This window comes from Acanthisitta chloris, unplaced genomic scaffold (genome assembly GCF_000695815.1).
Source record: "Acanthisitta chloris isolate BGI_N310 unplaced genomic scaffold, ASM69581v1 scaffold37870, whole genome shotgun sequence".
In the NCBI taxonomy this organism is placed as follows: Eukaryota; Metazoa; Chordata; class Aves; order Passeriformes; family Acanthisittidae; genus Acanthisitta; species Acanthisitta chloris.
In genome coordinates, this window is record NW_008651959.1 from 679 (window position 1) to 18,006 (window position 17,328).

The window sequence follows — 17,328 nt, forward strand, 5'->3', positions numbered from 1 at the left end:
GATGCTTCTGGTGTTGTGTCCCTTGTGATGCTTCTCGCAGTGTCCCTGGGGATGCTTCTCACAGAGGGTCCCTGGTGATGCTTCTGGTGTTGTGTCCCTTGTGATGCTTCTCGCAGTGTCCCTGGGGATGCTTCTCACAGAGGGTCCCTGGTGATGCTTCTGGTGTTGTGTCCCTTGTGATGCTTCTCGCAGTGTCCCTGGGGATGCTTCTCACAGAGGGTCCCTGGTGATGCTTCTGGTGTTGTGTCCCTTGTGATGCTTCTCGCATTGTCCCTGGGGATGCTTCTTACAGAGGGTCCCTGGGGATGCTTCCCATGCAGTGTCTCTAGTGATACCTTCCACGGAGGGTCCCTAGTGATGCTTCTCACAGAGTGGCCCTGGGGATGTTCCTTACAGAGTGGCCCTGGGGATGCTTCTCACAGAGTGACCCTGGTGATGCTTCTGGTGGTGTGTCCCTTGTGATGCTTCTCGCAGTGTCCCTGGGGATGCTTCTTACAGAGGGTCCCTGGGGATGCTTTCCATGGAGGGTCTCTGGTGATGCTCCTTACAGAGTGGCCCTGGTGATGCTTCTGATAGCTTGTCCCTAGTCATGCTTCTCACAGTGTCCCTAGGGATGCTGCTCACGGAGGGTCCCTGGGGATGCTTTCCATGCTGTGTCTCTAGTGATGCTTTCCATGGAGTGTCTCCAGTGATGCTTCTCACAGAGGGTCCTTGGGGACGCTTTCCACGCGGTGTCTCTACTGATGCTTTCCATGGAGGGTCCCTAGTGTTGCTTTCCACGGAGGGTCCTTAGTGATGCTTCTCACAGAGTGGTCCTGGTTGTGTTCCTCACAGAATGGCCCTGGTGATGCTTTCCATGGAGTGTCCCTAATGATGCTTCTCACAGAGTGGCCCTGGTGATGGTCCTCACAGCATGGCTCTGGTGATGCTTTTTGCAGCATGTCTCTAGTGGTGCTTCCCACAGAGTGTCTCCAGTGATGCTTCTTACGGAGTGTCCCTGGTGATACTTTCCACATAGTGTCCCTGGTGATTCTTCTCACAGAGTGACCCTGGTGATACTTTCCACAGAGTGTCCCTGGTGATGCTTTCCATGGAGTGTCTCTGGTGACACTTCCCACAGAGTGGATGCTTCTCACACAGTGATCCTGGTGATGCTTTCCATAGAGTGTCTCTGGTGACGTTTTCCACGGAGTGTCCCTAGTGATGCTCCTCATGGAGTGTCTCCAGTGATGCTCCTTGCAGGGTGTCCCTGGTGATGCTCCTCGTGGAGTGTCAGTGTTGTGTTGGTTTGCAGGTCGGAGCAGATGGAAGAGATGTGACACTGGTTGTGCTCTGTCAGCACTTGAGTGGCAGCTGCCTTTGCTCACTCGAACCCTGTGGCCTGTGCTGCACATCTGTGGTGTTGAATTGGCAGCAGATGATATAGCTGTAATCAGCTATGATTGTACATGGTACACGTGCAAGGTTTTAATAAATGGATTACTTAAGCTCTGAATGATTACAGCTTTTCAGCTTCAGTGCAGTCTGCCTCGTGTCAGTCTCTGGCCCTGAAATTTTGGGTCAGCCATGGATTGTGATTATTCAGGATCTTGGAAACTGAAGTCCAGGGTTTCAGGTTCAGTTGGAATTGGAGGCCTGTCCTGTGTGACCAGAGTTGTATTTGCATTCAGGTGATGATGTGTCACTCACAAAGTGCTCAGTGTCTGAGAGAAATCTGTAATTTGGAAAGTAAGCAGGGAGACTTCATTCTGCATGTAGAAGAAGATAATTGCATAAATGACAGGTGTTTCCTGTGCCTAAACCTGACTTCCAAAACTTTCTGAGTATACAGAAGTCTGTTCAAAGTTAGTGTCAGCTTTAGATGCTTGAGAGTAAAGAAGAAAAGTGCTCACATGTTGGCAGGTGACAGAACTCATACAAATGAATCCTTCATATTTACAGCTGAGACACTTGTCCAGTCTCTAATGAAACATTTATTTCAGAGTCAGGCTGGGTCTCCCCTAATTTCCACTCCTGAGCTGTGGGTGTAGGCCTCACTTCATGCTGTCTCTCATGGGAACCTCAAAACCCAGGCAAAGGTGCAAGAGTTGCACAGTTTGACATCAGGGCAAATAGAACAGCTGCAAAACTACAGTGAGATCTTCTTGTACTGGTAATTAGTATTTGGTTCAGCTTGTGCCTCAGGTGACTTCACCCTTGCATCTTGTCCAAGTTAGCTAACTCATGTTGTGTTTTACATAGCTGTTAAGAAAAAGGGGAAGAGGAAGCAGCAGTTGGCAGATTAAGTGCTTATCATTTCATCTGCCTTCTGTCTTGTGTAGTGTGTTTAATGCAGATACCTTGATGTGTCGTAACACACCTTGGTCATTAGCTGCTGAAAGTAGCAGTGTGGTAAGTCAGCTCATTCTAAAAATGAGAGAATATATGTAATTCAGTATATAAATAAAGTTCAGTATATAAATTGTAATAAGAAAAACTTCTCCAATGTCCTATGACTGGTGTGCGCAGAGTAGGAAACACTGAATTTTTGGTAAGAACTTTTATCCCCAAAATGCCTGTGATGTAAAGGTAAAGAAAGGCAAATGCTGACCAAAAGGAACAGAAATGCAGCCAGCAGGTGTTGACCTCTGTTTTGTTGCATTGCTAAAACTTCATACCTGCCCAGCAGTGGTGGGAGACAATCCTGGTGATCAGTCAGGTCAGTATTAAAGTAGAGATGCTTTGTCACAGGAAGCAACAGATGATGTTTTGAGATGGTGGAAGAAGAGGTATCTGTCATCAGGACAAATAAAATAGCAGCTGAGACTGGGAGGTAAATAAAAACTTGGAAAAATATGATACAGATGTGGAGAGGAAAGAGGTAGAACCCCTAAAATTCATTCAGCTGGAGACAGCCTCCATTTGCTTAGGGAGGAGAAGCAGGGTGTCCTTTCAGACCTGCTCTTGGAATGCTGAACATGTTTAACTTGAAACTCACAGTGGAAAGTTAACCATGTGCCTGAGTGTTGGAGATGGGGCTGGTAACCTGAGAGCTGCATTGGCTGTTTGAAGGGATGTAATCAGATGCAGAAGTGTAGCATCATTAAACTTAATCCCCAAAACCAATGCAAGGGGAGTAACTTGCATGGCTTCATAAAGGGCTTTGCCAGCATTAAGGCACCACAATAGCCATGGGAGGGAGGAATTCCACATCTCTTTCAGGTCTATTAATTCATTCCATCGATTGAAGTGTGTTGGGATATTGTTTTTGTGACTGGATGAATGGGAGGCCAACAACCTCATCCATCAGAACACTGGAACTTGCTGCGTAGTCTCACTGAAGTCATTAGGATTCTACAGGTGATTAAGTGACTTTTTGTTGCTGTCTTAGTGTCTCTAAAAAGCCTTTAAGGTTATTTACTGTTCAGCACTCTTTGGCTTTCCACTTGGAGTAGTTGTGGGTTTTCAGTCCAAGAACACTCTAAGGCAACTTGTGAATATTTGAGGTGTCTGATCTGAGAATGATTTGCTGAGTGGGGTGGTAATAAAGTAAAGCTGCTTTGGATCATAAACATAGATTATTTCTTGACTGGATAAAGTGCCAGTGTATCTTCATGTTTAGTTTTCATTTCTTTCTCTGTCAGGAAGTGATGTCTCTGTCCATCATCTGCTGTTAGTCCATCAAGTGTCCAAATCCATCTCGCCCCTCACAACTCTATGCACAAGTGTATTTTTCTTCTCTTTTATTCTTTTTGACTGGGATGTTTTTAGCCAAGTTAAAAAAAAAAAGCTCTAGCTCATGCTAGGAAGGCTTTTTCTCTTTGTAGCAAACTCTTCTCTGTTGTGAAATGTAATTAAATAAGTTGATAACCTGATCTGCATGACACAAAATCTTGAAAGACTAATAATTCCCTTTCTCATAAGTATTTGACTTGAGATCTAAAATCATTGCAGAGCTGTAATTGCTGTGAGCCCTTAACAAGTATTTATGTTCTAGAGAGTGGCTCCTGAAGTAACTCTGAAAGTTTCTTACATTCTCATGCTGTAAATTGGAAGGAGTTACTTTCCCTTTATAGATTTTGGGCCAGAGTGATTTTTTTCCATCAAAGCAATTTGTTTTCCAGAACCTAGGAGAACTAGAGCTAAGGTGGCATCAGTTTAGGTTTTCCAATGATATTAGGGTTTGTTAGTGGACTACCAGAAGCAGTCCTTTCTACTCTGAAAGTTTCTTACATTCTCATGCTGTAAATTGGAAGGAGTTACTTTCCCTTTATAGATTTTGGGCCAGAGTGATTTTTTTCCATCAAAGCAATTTGTTTTCCAGAACCTAGGAGAACTAGAGCTAAGGTGGCATCAGTTTAGGTTTTCCAATGATATTAGGGTTTGTTAGTGGACTACCAGAAGCAGTCCTTTCTGGTTGGCTGGAAATGATATCAGGGTTTGTCAGTGGACTACCAGAAGCAGTCCTTTCTGCAAGAGTTGGCTGTGGAAAATTGAAGAACCAGTATTTAGAGCACAAAAAGCAGCCAGAACACACCAATGCTGTAAGTGAGGCAAACTGGACAAAGGCAGTGTGACAGTGAATTCCTAGAATGCTGTGGAAATTTGTCAGTGCAGTCAGAGTTTTGTAAATATCCATGGATTCCATTGAGGAGCTGTGAACACATGCAACAAACTCATGGGTGGTGTTGTGACTGTGCTCTCCAGGAATCTCTAGGATTATAAACTCATCGTAGGGAAGGTGTGTAAGTGCAGTCTGCTGGGAAGTGGCCCAGAGAGCATGGCCCTGCTTTGGCCCTGGGTTGCTTTTGATGCAGATGCAATTGTGTTGCTTCCCACCTGTCCTGCTGTAAGCTGCAGATACCCTACAATGCTGTTTTCTTGGAAGAATATAGACAAACTGCTCGAATCCTGTGGAAAGTGAGTAGAATGCTGAGCAAAGAGAGTCTCAGAGAGCAAAGGATGTTGATTTTATCAGTGATCAGCCAAAACAGACACTGATACAAGCAGGTGCACTTCATTCACTCAGAGGACTTGCATTTGCTGGTGCTCATAGTTGGTTTGGCCCCAAGTTTCCAGCTCATCAAGTAGCTGGTGAACTGTGGTTGTGTTACTGCTTTTGTCGTTGCTGTGTCAGGAAGGTCTGTTACCTTTCATGCAGACAATAAGCAGTTGCATCCCACTGTACAGTGTGAACAGCAGAATGACTGCAAATACCCCTGTGATTGGGGTGTGTGAGGGCTGAAAGGACTAGTAATTCAGTGTGATGAGTGTTCTCATCTCCCTCTGACCGTTAGCATCTTATCCCAGTTGCTGTCAGTGTGATGAAATTAATGCCTATTGTGTTTGTGCACATATTTCAGATCAGATGAGAACTAAATGTTCTTCAACTTTTTTTTTGTTGTAATCATGTTTGATATTTTGCATTGAGAGGGGGTGAAGAAATAATAAAGAAATCATCGCTCAGATTTGCTTCCTAAAGGATCATTTTTCCCTGAAAGGTTTTGACATTTGAATGAAATCCATAGCTGAATTAATGTGCATGGATTTTGTTCAGTGCTTGTGTCAGTTCTTTGCCCTCCCCCCATTCCCTGATGAGTAGAGTTTTTTGGAAGTGGTGTTTTCATTAAAGGCATTATGGTTTGCATTGTGGCTGCCCCAACCCTGGCAGTGTTCACAGCCAGGTTGGATGAGCCTTGAGCAACCTGCTCTGCTGGGAGGTGTCCCTGCCCAGGGCAGGGCTTGGGGCTGGGTGAGCTGTAAGGTCTGTTCCAACCCCTTAACATACTATGAAATTGTCCTTACAGGACTCTGACAGGGCCATGAGGATCAGGTGCTACCTCAATGTGGTGAAGCTTGGGCTTGCTGTGTCTCCACAAGGTTGAAAACTACTGAGGATTACAGCAAACTCAAACTTTGTAGAGACATTGTACTGCTGAACTCTTGATGCTTTCCAGTGGAGTAGAGCTGGGCTTGGTTCCATGTCTTGGCTTCCTGGGAAATGTATGAGGAGAGTTTGGTGTCTGAGATTGGGGTGGATGCTTAGTCTTAACAACTATTGGCCAATTTGCAGTGGAAGTGAGTGTTGCAAGGTCTGTGCCTATCCCTGTTCCCAGGACACCAACCTTTTCAGACAAGGTTATCTTTACTTACTCCCTGCTTTTCCTTTTGAAGCTGTTCAGCTGTCCAACAGGTAATTCCTGAGGGCTCAAGGTGGGAAACAAAAGAGGCAGCACAAGTCTAACGACCAAGTTGCAGCATACAGGGAGATGTTTCTGGTTGCTGTTGGTGAGGTGGTTTGTCCTCTCTTAGGAACCTGATTCTTCCCTCTCCATGGTGGGGAAGGCATCATAACCAGACTTTGTCATGACAGGGTGAAGGTTTGGCTTCTAACTGCATTCTGCCAGTAGATGTGAGTCACAGGGTCTGACTCCTCTTGAGATGAGGACCCATTTTCCAGGCAAATGCCCTAACCAGAAGGTCCAAAGGAATCATGGCTTTTCATCCTTCTCCAGTTCTGCTTGGAAAGAAAGTGCTGGCAGTTGCATTTGGGCATCAGCCTAGGTTTGTGAACCTGCTCTGGAGCTCCCTGAGATCTCAGTTCAGGAGTGGGAGAATCCTGGGAGCTGAGTGGGGAAGCACAGAGCTGTCATCAAGCCAAACCTCCAAGCTCAGGTGGGAGCTGAGCAGCCTCCAAGGGCTTGTGCTTTCCTATTTCGTTCCAGTAGTATATGCCCTAACCAGAAGGTCCACAGGAATCATGGCTTTTCATCCTTCTCCAGTTTTGCTTGGAAAGAAAGTGCTGGCAGCTGCATTTGGGCATCAGCCTAGGTTTGTGAACCTGCTCTGGAGCTCCCTGAGATCTCAGTTCAGGAGTGGGAGAATCCTGGGAGCTGAGTGGGGAAGCACAGAGCTGTCATCAAGCCAAACCTCCAAGCTCAGGTGGGAGCTGAGCAGCCTCCAAGGGCTTGTGCTTTCTTATTTCGTTCCAGTAGTATCCTCAGTTAGCACATGCTCATGTTGCTGCTTTGTGAAACTGTGTCAGCTGTTACGTGTCACTTTGAGAGGTTAGAATAATCATAACTGGCCATTTAATTGTGATGGTGGAAATGATGAAGTAAAGGTCTTGGAGGAGTGGTAGAAATTTGGGGGCTGGCGCAGTGCAAAGGTTGAAAAGACACTGGAGAACACAGTGAAGTGTATGATGTTTGTATGGTAAACTTTTGAAGGAAGCCTAGTGGAATTTTTTTCCTATGGTACTTGCTCCATTAAGGAGTTTACCTTACCTCATTTCATCAGAGATTTCAGTGTACACCTGTCTCCAGGGGTACATATCTTTTATAGTAGAAAACGAAGTCCTGTGTGTTATTAGAGCAGAAATTAAGTGATACCTGCTAAGCCTGAGGGATGTGACTTTCAAGAGGAGCTGTGTGCCTAATTTTAGACTCTTACGTTCAGCCCTGGTATGAGGCAGCAAAAATAGATACATTAGGTATGGAAGCTTTATGCTCTTTCTGGTTTAGATATTGCAAACCAGATATTTGCATATATCTTAATTTTTATTCTGTCTGCCTTTGAATGTAGTTCTGAAGGTGAAAATTAAATCCTTCAGGACAGATACCAACTAGAGTTTCCAGTGTGCTGCAGATTTGGCTTTGGGGCAGTCTGGAAAGAGTTCAGTATGGGAACATTTCACATTCAGTGCTGGTCCTGGTCATCCCCACCTACTCTACTTACAGCAGTGACAGGTTAGTGGTTGGACTCAATGATCTTAGAGGTCTCCAACCTTGATGGTTCTGATTCTATGTAGGAAAAAGGTAGGAAAAGCTAAGGAGTCAAAGGGCAGGTTGGAATGCACCTCAGTTCTGATTTCAGGCATTTGGCCAGTAAGTTTTGCAACCTCATGGTTTGATTTGAAAATGTTCTGTTTAAATATGTTTTTAATATCTCAAGATTTGTAGTATATTCAGTTCTTACCATGATTTGTCCTGACTTTGCAGATTTATTACATTTGAAAATGCAAATGGTTATTTATCACATCTTTTTTAAAATTTCTTTTTTTCTTTCTTTTTTTTCTAACCTGCATGAGCTTTATACACTTTCCTCTTTTGTGTTTTGGTAGGTACTGGGCCATGGGGTTTTACAGTGCTCTTCCATGCCCTTTTCCTTCTGCTTACATAATATGTCCAGATACTTTTATGTAAGGATGGTTGTTAATTGAGAAGTTTTTTTCTCCTGGTGCTCTACCATTGGACACTGACCTTGCTAAGGGAAGATTCTATTCATAGTTAAACATTTGAGTGCAATTATTGCAAACTTTTTACCTCAGGCTTGCAGGGTATCCTTTTTTCTCCTCAGTTTTAGTTGTGTTAGATCAAGTAGGCTCAGATGTCAGAGATTTTGACATTACAATTATGAGGAAGTGTATCTTCTCAGGGGAAAAATACTCTTTAATCTATTTTCTGTCAGTTTGAATTTATCCTGTGAAGGGATTTGGTATTAAAAAAAAAAGCCAGGGAAATTATTTTCTTTTGTTCATCTCATTTCTGTCACATATTACTTGTCATCTTCCCTGTTACAACCAGGTCCTCAGTGTGGGACTAGGAAATCACAGCACTGATGCTAGTTTGATTTTTAAATGCAAAATTAGCTACACATGATTTGGTCAAATCCATATTTTATCATGTTAGTAGATGTGAAAAAGAAATCATAGAATCATCAAGGTTGGAGGAGACCTCTAAGATCATCCAGTCCAACCATTAACCTGTCACTGCTGGAACCCCTAAACCCTAACCCAGATCCTCCAGTGCCACATCAGACACCTCTGAAACACCTCCAGGGATGGTGACTGCACCACCTCCCTGGGCAATATCCCAGTGCTGAACACCACAACAGTGAAGGAAGTTATAGAGATGCATTTACAGTCAGCTCCAGAACTAGATGTGGCTAATACCACTGTCCTGCTGACCACACTGTTCCTGCTCCAGCCCAGGATGCCATTGGCCTTCTTGCCCCCCTGAGCACACTGCTGGCTCCTGCTCAGCTCCTGTCTCTCCACACTCCCAGGTCCCTTTCTCCTGGTGCTCTCCAGCCACTCTGGCCCAGCCTGGAGCTCTGCATGGCATTGGGATGGCCAAAGTGCAGGACCAGCACTTGGCCTTGTTAAACCTCATCCCCTTGGACTCAGCCCATCTCTCCAGCCAGAATGAAGTGTAGCCACTCATGTCTATAACAGTTTGTCAGTTTAGACCCTAAGACTATCCCAGGTCCCTTTCTCCTGGTGCTCTCCAGCCACTCTGGCCCAGCCTGGAGCTCTGCATGGCATTGGGATGGCCAAAGTGCAGGACCAGCACTTGGCCTTGTTAAACCTCATCCCCTTGGACTCAGCCCATCTCTCCAGCCAGAATGAAGTGTAGCCACTCATGTCTATAACAGTTTGTCAGTTTAGACCCTAAGACTATAGTATGAGAGTAAGTTTGTCAGTTTAGACCCTAAGACTAACAGCTAGTATGAGAGTGAAAATGTGCAGACTTCATATTTTACCTCAGATGGTGTGATTCAGTCCAAATCCATATAGGTTGCTCACATAGTCTGCTTGCAAAAAGGAGATCAAATGGCAGCACGTGTATGTTGTAAAGTTCTGTGCTCTCTGGTTCAACCACATGAAAGATGTAATTGAATTACATTGCATATAGGCATCTTCTCAAGATTCCCAGGAGCTTTGTCTCTTAGCAATGGTTTTCTTCCCTGACCCTCAATAACACACATATCTGCAGAATGTTTAGTGAACTCTGCTTTAATAAAATGGATCATGTGGTTATTTTATGGTTTGCTGCTGAGCCTGAGCAACAGATTTCAGACCTGTACCATTATGTATTGAGCAGACAGTTCCTAAAGGGGTTATGAGGTGTAGCAATAATATGACCATTACCTAAAAAACGTATGTGACCTAAAGTTACTTTTAGGAAAATGATACTTGGGTTTCTTCAGATACAGAGAAAATGCAACTAAAAACATGGAAGTCCTTCCCCTTCTGTCCTAGAATCATAGAATTTAGGGGTTGGAATGGAGCTTAGAGATGATCCAGCCCCAAGCCCTGCCCTGGGCAGGGACCCCTCCCACCAGAGCAGGTTGCTCAAGGCTCATCCACCCTGGCTGTGAACACTGCCAGGGTTGGGGCAGCCACAGCCTCCCTGGGCACCCTGGGACAGGCTCTCACCACCAGAACAGGGAAAACTTCTGCCTAAGATCTAACCTAAATTTCCCCTCTTTCAATTTGTACCCATTGCCCCTTGTCCTGTCCCTGCAGCTCCTAACACAGATCCCTCTGCAGCTTCCCTGGAGCCCCTTCAGCTCCTGGAAGGTGCTCTGAGGTCTCCACACAACCTTCTCTTCTCCAGGCTGAACAGCCCCAACTCCCTCAGCCTGTCCTCACAGGGAGATGCTCCAGTGCTCTGAGCAACTTTGTTGCCTCCTCTGCACTTGCTCCAACAGTTCCATGTCCTTCTGATGCTGAGGACACCAGAGCTGTGTGCAGTATTCCAGGTGGGTCTCCCAGAGCAGAGCAGAGGGGAAGAATCCCCTCCCTTGCCCTGCTGCCCACACTCCTTTGGATATATCCTATTCATATTCCCTATGCTGTAGGCAAGTGAAACCTGCATCTGTTAAATGTGATAAAAGTGCTTCTCTGTCTTCTGTGAAGCAAAATAAACATTTGAAATTCTTAGAGCAATACATCTGTAAACCTGAGAAATTCATCAGCACCGAGTACAAGTTCCCTATTTGTATCCTGTCTTGAACCTGCTTGTTGTCAAACAGGGTAGATTGTGTGATCTGAGGTGTTTCTCTAGAAGCTCAAAGGACTTGTGCCACCAGGCAGGTTTTTAGAGTAAGAGTGTTTGAAGAGCTTTGCTCAAGATGCCTGCAGCAGTGCTGCAGAGATCAGCTCGCTGGGGTACGTGTGGTCCTCAGGAGGCTGTTACCTGGGAGTTGTTTTGGTGGTTTGTTGATGCAAGCTCCACCCTTTCACCACAAAATTGTATCCTCAGTGTTTAACAAACATGAGGAATATAGTCACAGAATAATCAGAGCTGGAAAGGACCCTTGAGGATCACCTAATCCAACTCCTGAGGAGTTCTAGGGTACATCCTAGGATAGTACCTATTTCCATAGACTCTCAGGTAGCCCAAATGCAGTTGTCCCAAAGAGCACACAGTCCCATTTATGAGAGTAGTCAGGATGAAACAGTGAAATGGAGAGTGCAAGTGTGAGGATAGCACAGCTGAGTATATGAGGTTTGTATGGTTTTTACATGTTGATGTCATGAATGTTCTGTTTCTCCTCTCTTCCTCCACAAGAGGAAAGAAATGTTCTCCCCCTGTTATCCTAGTACTTATTTCTAGTTGCTGTTGCCTGTGCTTGAAGCTGATGTTTTTCTTGCTTTGCCTTTACTAAGTGCCCCAGTGCACATCAGTTGTGTTGAACTAACAGCAAAGTTCGAGCATCGTTCTGCAGTCCACACCTGGTTTGTCTGAACAGAGAAGGGAGGAAGGTTAGGAAGTCTGAGGAACCAAGAGTCAGTGAGTGTGCTGGGAGACGTGGCAGGACACCAGATGAGATGGCAGCAGTTTTTACCAGCAGTAACTAGCTGTGTTGCCTTGCTGCTGCTGAAGCAGATGTGCCAGATCTACTTGCAGATCAGCTCCAGTTATCAGCCACATCCAATTATAATATTAAAGTAATCTCTTTGCTAGGAGTTTGATGTGATCACCAGTTGACCTGAAAGAAGGTCTTCTGAGAGTGTGATTCCTTTTACCTCTGGAGTTATTTTTGTCATGGCACTGTTTACTGACATAATATAGCTAGGACATGATTAAATGATGGTTGGCCTTGATGATCTTAGGGGTCTCCTCCAACCTTCATGATTCTAAATGATCCATTTAATTTTCTTTGGTATGTACAGATATCCTAAGCAAGAAATAAAACTCTTAACACTTAAATTGGAAGTTTCCACCTTGTTGCAGTGAAAACCTGTGCAAATGATGAGTTTGGCTGCCTTGCAGGACTGTTTTGCATTGCTGTTTGACCTGCCACATCAGCACAGCCAGAGCTGAGTATGTTGCACTGGGACAAGCTGGTAAGGAAGCTGAAACTGGTGTCACCAGCTCATCCAGGAGCTCCTATTTGTGTGTCTAGATCAGCCTATCATTGAAATAGTAAATTCTCCCATCAAGAGAACTTCTCATAACCTCCTGCCAGAGCTTTGGCCAAGACACTGAGGTGCATCTTGTGCCTGCTGAGCGTGGGAACAGCTTTGTGTATGGGATGCAGGGGAGCTGGGTACCAGCCTTCCCACAGCAAGGGATCTAATAGCATGCAGCTTCCTTGATTTGAGACCTCACTGAACTGAGTTTAGCAGCACTGCTGTGTAAACAGACGTGAGAGACCCACATTAGCACTAACTGCATCGCCCCTTATTATGAACTGGGCTGTGAAGCAACCAAAACATGGCTAAAAGCTCAGGTTTTAATGTTGTGTACACAGGCAATGTTTGCAATGTGAGGCTGTAAATCTCCATTTTAAACATTTTCGCTCCAACCTCTGCTTACTTTGGCACACTGTGTAGCTCTTCCCTTTAACTTGTTTTCTTTGCTTGACTTCGTTGTGCCTTTTCTTAACACAGCAGATTCTATCTCAATGAGTAGGTTCCTCACTTGCTTCACTGTGGACAGGACACTTATCAGTCCTTGAAGCTAATAGATAGGTAGAAATTATGTATACTGTAGCATTTGGAGAGCTGTGCATAAAATATCTGACACACTAGGTACATCAGCTTTGGAACTGAAAATTGCCTGCCAAGCATGTCCTGTGCTGCTTCCCTGGTGCTGTCTGCAGAGGGCAAGACCAACCCCTCCTGTGCTCTGCACACCTGGGGAACAGCACTGTTCTGAGCAGAGCTAGGAGGCTTTTAGCTGCTCTGTTCTCTTCTGGTTGATTCAAAAGGGGTTTGGATACAGCCTGCTGCTGTGGACACTTGTTTCTGCACTGCTGACCCTGGTAAATCACTCAAGTGCTTGGCTTTGTTGTCACCTCCAAGTTATCTTCTGTACCAGCAGGCTGAGAAGGAGCCAGGGACTGCACAGTCTCTGAAGCAGGGAATTCTGCAAAGCTAGTTATGAAAACCAGCATGGAGTCAGAGGTTTTCTGCAGGGCATGAAGAAGACTTGTGCCATTTCCTTCTGTAGCTATGCTGAGTGCTCTGGTTCATCTAAACACATTGCCAGATCCAGAGCCTTGTCCTCAGGGGACTTTGCCCCTGCTTATCTACAAGCAGGTGAACTCTTCTGACATCTCAGAGGGAAAAGGGCAACATTTCTGCAGGATTCAAAGCTCTTAACTGTTACCCCTCTGCTGCAGATGGTCTATGAAAGTTTTCAGGCAACCAATGCAGCAAAAATGTTTTGGTCTCAGGAGGAGAGCTGTGTGGGTGCACACAGAGTAGGTGTCTCCTGGGATTGCAGGCTGGAAGTTGCTGTTTTTATCTGGTTGTAGTAACAGTTTTAAGCTTGTAGCTCAGATCCTGGCTGAGAATGCCTTAGGTGGATAGCTGTTAGCTGGCCTTTAATGAACTGGGTAAGCCTGAGATCAGTGGAATGGGCAGTGCAGAAGTGGATCCTCTTAGGATCTCTGTTGCATCCTCTTAGGCTGAGCCATCTGAGCAAACAAAACAGACCTTCCACGTTTTCTCATCCTTACCTTCGCTTTGAAATAGAACATGCAGGTTTTGTGTGTTTAATGAGAACTGATTCCAAGTAGGAAAAGGCAATGTATGTATTTATCCTTCGTTCTGTGCCACAGGATGGCTGTGTGTTTTGTCAGGAGCAAAAGGGTTTGGTCCATTGCTTGTAAACACATCTAACCCTCATGGTAAGACATAATGTTGTACATAGAAATTGCTGACAGTCACAATGAGTGGGTGTTTCTCTGGGATTAAAAAGTGAACTAGATCCAATCTTATTGGAATAAAAAATAGATTGACTGTTATATTTGGCCGATGCTGCCATACATGGTTTTATTTTAAAGGGTATGATCCTTTATAGTTGTTTTTTACTCATGGAATACTCACAAGTGAGTGCTTTAAATGATGGGTCTGGTTACCCTGAGATTTTGACTTTGTACGTGAAAGTGGAAATTTTTGCAAGTTGAAGTTATAAAACATATATTTCAAACCCTGTTTCTTGTGTGGGGCAGCTCTTACAGGGTCAAGGGCAGAGTTTGTTTTCCTCTTGTTCTTATTCTTTTCTTGCATTTTAAAGAAGCTGAGATAGCATTCAGGACCTTCTGGTTTAGTGATCTGTTGTATTGGGCCTTCTCCCTTCCTCTGCAACAGTGTTTGCCAGGAACTGCTTAGTGGAGTCTTAACTTGAAATTAAAGAAAACAGTATTTATGGACCTCATGCATAACAGTGCTGGGAAAGTGCACATTTGGACAATGAAGCTTTAACTCTATAAGGGAGAGTGGGAGGATTTATTTCAGTGGAAATTTTGCACCTGAACTGTAAGGTCAACCCTCAGACTGCTGCCTTGGACCAAACAGTTCCTAGTGTCAGCAGTAAGGTGGTAAGTTCTGGAGCTTCAGTGAGGAGATTACTCCTACAGCAAAATCTTGTTTGAATTTCTTGCATACTTGTCGACTGACTTGGTACAAATAATGCTCAGTTAGAATTTATTGTGCATGCCTCTTTTTTTTTTTCTTGGAAAACATTAATTCAGATAAGTAGTGTCCTCTTTACTGTGTGCTGAATGATCTCCTGGTCACATAGTTACTGAATGTTTGCCCATATCTGGTTTCACAAAATGTGATCAACGGTGCAGTTGTGTTTTCAGAGGAGAAACAGCGTGAATGTAAAACAGGATCACAGAATTGTTAGGGCTGGGAAGGGATCTCTGGAGATCATCTCCTCCAACCCCCCTGCCAAGGCAGGGTCACCTGGAGGAGGGGACACAGAAACACATCCAGGTGGGTTTGGAATGTCCCCAGAGAAGGAGACTCCAAGACCTCCCTGGGCAGCTGTTCCAGTGCTCTGCCACCCTCCATGGCAAGAAGTTCTTCCTCTTGTTGATGTGGAACTTCTTATGTGTTAATTTATGGCGATTGCTCATTGTCCTGTCACTGGGAAGACTCTGGCACCATCCTCTTGACACTCACCTGTGAGATATTTATATGCATTGATGAGATCTCCTCTCAGTCTTCTCTACACCAAACAGGCCCAGCTCCCTCAGTCTCTTCTTATAAGAGAGATGCGATGCCCCAGTAATCATCCTTGTGGCCTCCCCTGGACCCTCTGCAATAGCTCCTTGTCCTTCCTGAACTGTGGAGACCAGGATTGAACACAATACTCCACATAAAAAATGCAGCTTTATATGAGGCTTTTGCCTGATGTTAGCAATATGAGGCATTATCCATCCAGTGTCACAGGTTCACTGGCAGGTGGGCAGATTTTCCAAAGGTCTAGAGACCTTCTGTAAGCATCAAAATGAGACTCGGCAGATTAAATGATACCAATCAAGATCTGAATGTTAGTTAGATCTTCCTGATAAAATTCCAAGATTGTCCAGGTTAGGGCAGTGATAATAATAAGTGGGTAAACCTCCCAAATATCACTTTGTTTTTTGGGTGAATGGAGTAATTTCCAAGTAGTGTGTTATGTGTGCTACAGCTAACATCTAGAAACGAGGACTATACCCATTGGTATTGGCAGAGCAAGAGTAAAATGCTGCCTAGAATGTACTGGTTGGAAAAACTCAACTTCATTAAGTAATGAACGTATTTAATAAAGGTAATTTAACAGCTGCATTGATTCTTCAGAATTTGAATTAATTCATGTCTCAATTGATGCTTGAAATAAAAGTAATTGAAGGAATCCATCTGACAAGGGTGAGTAGGATTCCTGCTTTAGCATCTGGGTTTGTAGTCATGCTCACAAGGTTATTTCCCTAGTAGGCCATTACCTTTCAGGGGTGAGAAACTACAAGGTTAAAGGGTGTCTTTAATGCAATGGAGGGGAAAAAAAACCAAGAAAACATGCTGGCTGGAAGCCACAGACCAATTTAAAGGCACCTCATGCTTTTGTGTTCAGTTTTGATGGTTCAAGTCATGGCAAATGGTTGAGATTTTGTTCTAATCCAGGCAAACTTCCCTTTTGAGGTTGAGTGGTAACAAATGTCTGGCTGAAACATCTTCCTCATGGGATGTATAAAGCTAAATGGTGATTTGTACACGGCTGTGATTCCTCAGGAACTTTCATTCTATTCGTCTCATGGATGTAGGTCAACTTCCATGGATCCCATTCTTGGGCTAAGGCACAAGAAGAGAATAGCTTCCTTAAGCCCTCATTAATTAATATTTAATTGTTGATATTTAGTTGTCTGGGTGGTGGGTCCTGATGGGGTGTTTGTCTGCTACTGATCCTGACAATTTTCCTAACAAATAGCCAATTACTGCATTGGATCTCATCACTGCTTAATGCAATGAACATAACTAATAAAGTAATACGACATATTTTTTAATTTTTTAGGTAATAATCTACGGGGATTTGCCAAAAAATAAAGAAAATGTAATATATTTATCAAACCATCAGTGTACAGGTTTGTATTTATATTTTTTTTTGCTTGTCTTAGCACTTGTATAGATTTAAAAATCCTTTTTGTCTGTTCACTCTGTCTCTTTTCCAGCCTTGCCCTAATGAGCAAGAACTAGCTCAGAAACCTTTAAATGACATTTATAAGTACAACATGTGCTTTTTGTTTCAGCAGTGGCCATTAAGGACTCATTTAACTAAACGTTTTGGGCTTTTGTCTCGGCAGTTGATTGGATTATTGCAGACATGCTGGCAATTAGGCAGGATGCTCTGGGGCATGTCCGCTATGTCTTGAAGGATGGCTTAAAGTGGCTTCCCCTGTATGGGTGGTATTTTTCACAGGTAAGTCTTTTTCCTTGCTTTTTTTTTTTTTTTTTTTTGGTCAGATATCTAAGGTGTACTTCCCCTCTTCGTGCCATGTGTGCTGGGAGGATGCAGTGGTTGGAGCCCAGAAACAGCAGGTTTCACTCAGCGTAGTTAGATGTATATCTTAGTTAAGAGATTTAGTTGAGATTCAGATTAGATGTGAGGAACAATGTTTTCTCTGTGAGGGTGTTCAGCACTGGAATATTGCCCAGGGAGGTGGTGCAGTCACCATCCCTGGAGGTGTTTCAGAGACATCTGGGTCTGGCACTGGAGGATCTGGGTTAGGGTTTAGTGGTTCCAGCAGTGACTGGTTAATGGTTGGACTTGATCTTAGAGGTCTCCT

The 17,328-nt window shown here is 44.2% G+C and overlaps 1 protein-coding gene across 1 annotated transcript in view; it reads left to right on the forward strand.

The window, feature by feature from the left end:
• Positions 1-16,961, forward strand: part of AGPAT5 (1-acylglycerol-3-phosphate O-acyltransferase 5) — a gene marked incomplete at its 3' end in the record, with an annotated part of 17,618 nt that extends 657 nt beyond the window's left edge. The window contains exons 2-3 of the mRNA XM_009075090.1: positions 16,557-16,626; positions 16,846-16,961. Coding sequence (XP_009073338.1) covers positions 16,557-16,626; positions 16,846-16,961 — 186 coding nt within the window. The remainder of the gene's footprint in view (positions 1-16,556; positions 16,627-16,845) is intronic.
• Between the last annotated feature and the right edge of the window lie 367 nt (positions 16,962-17,328).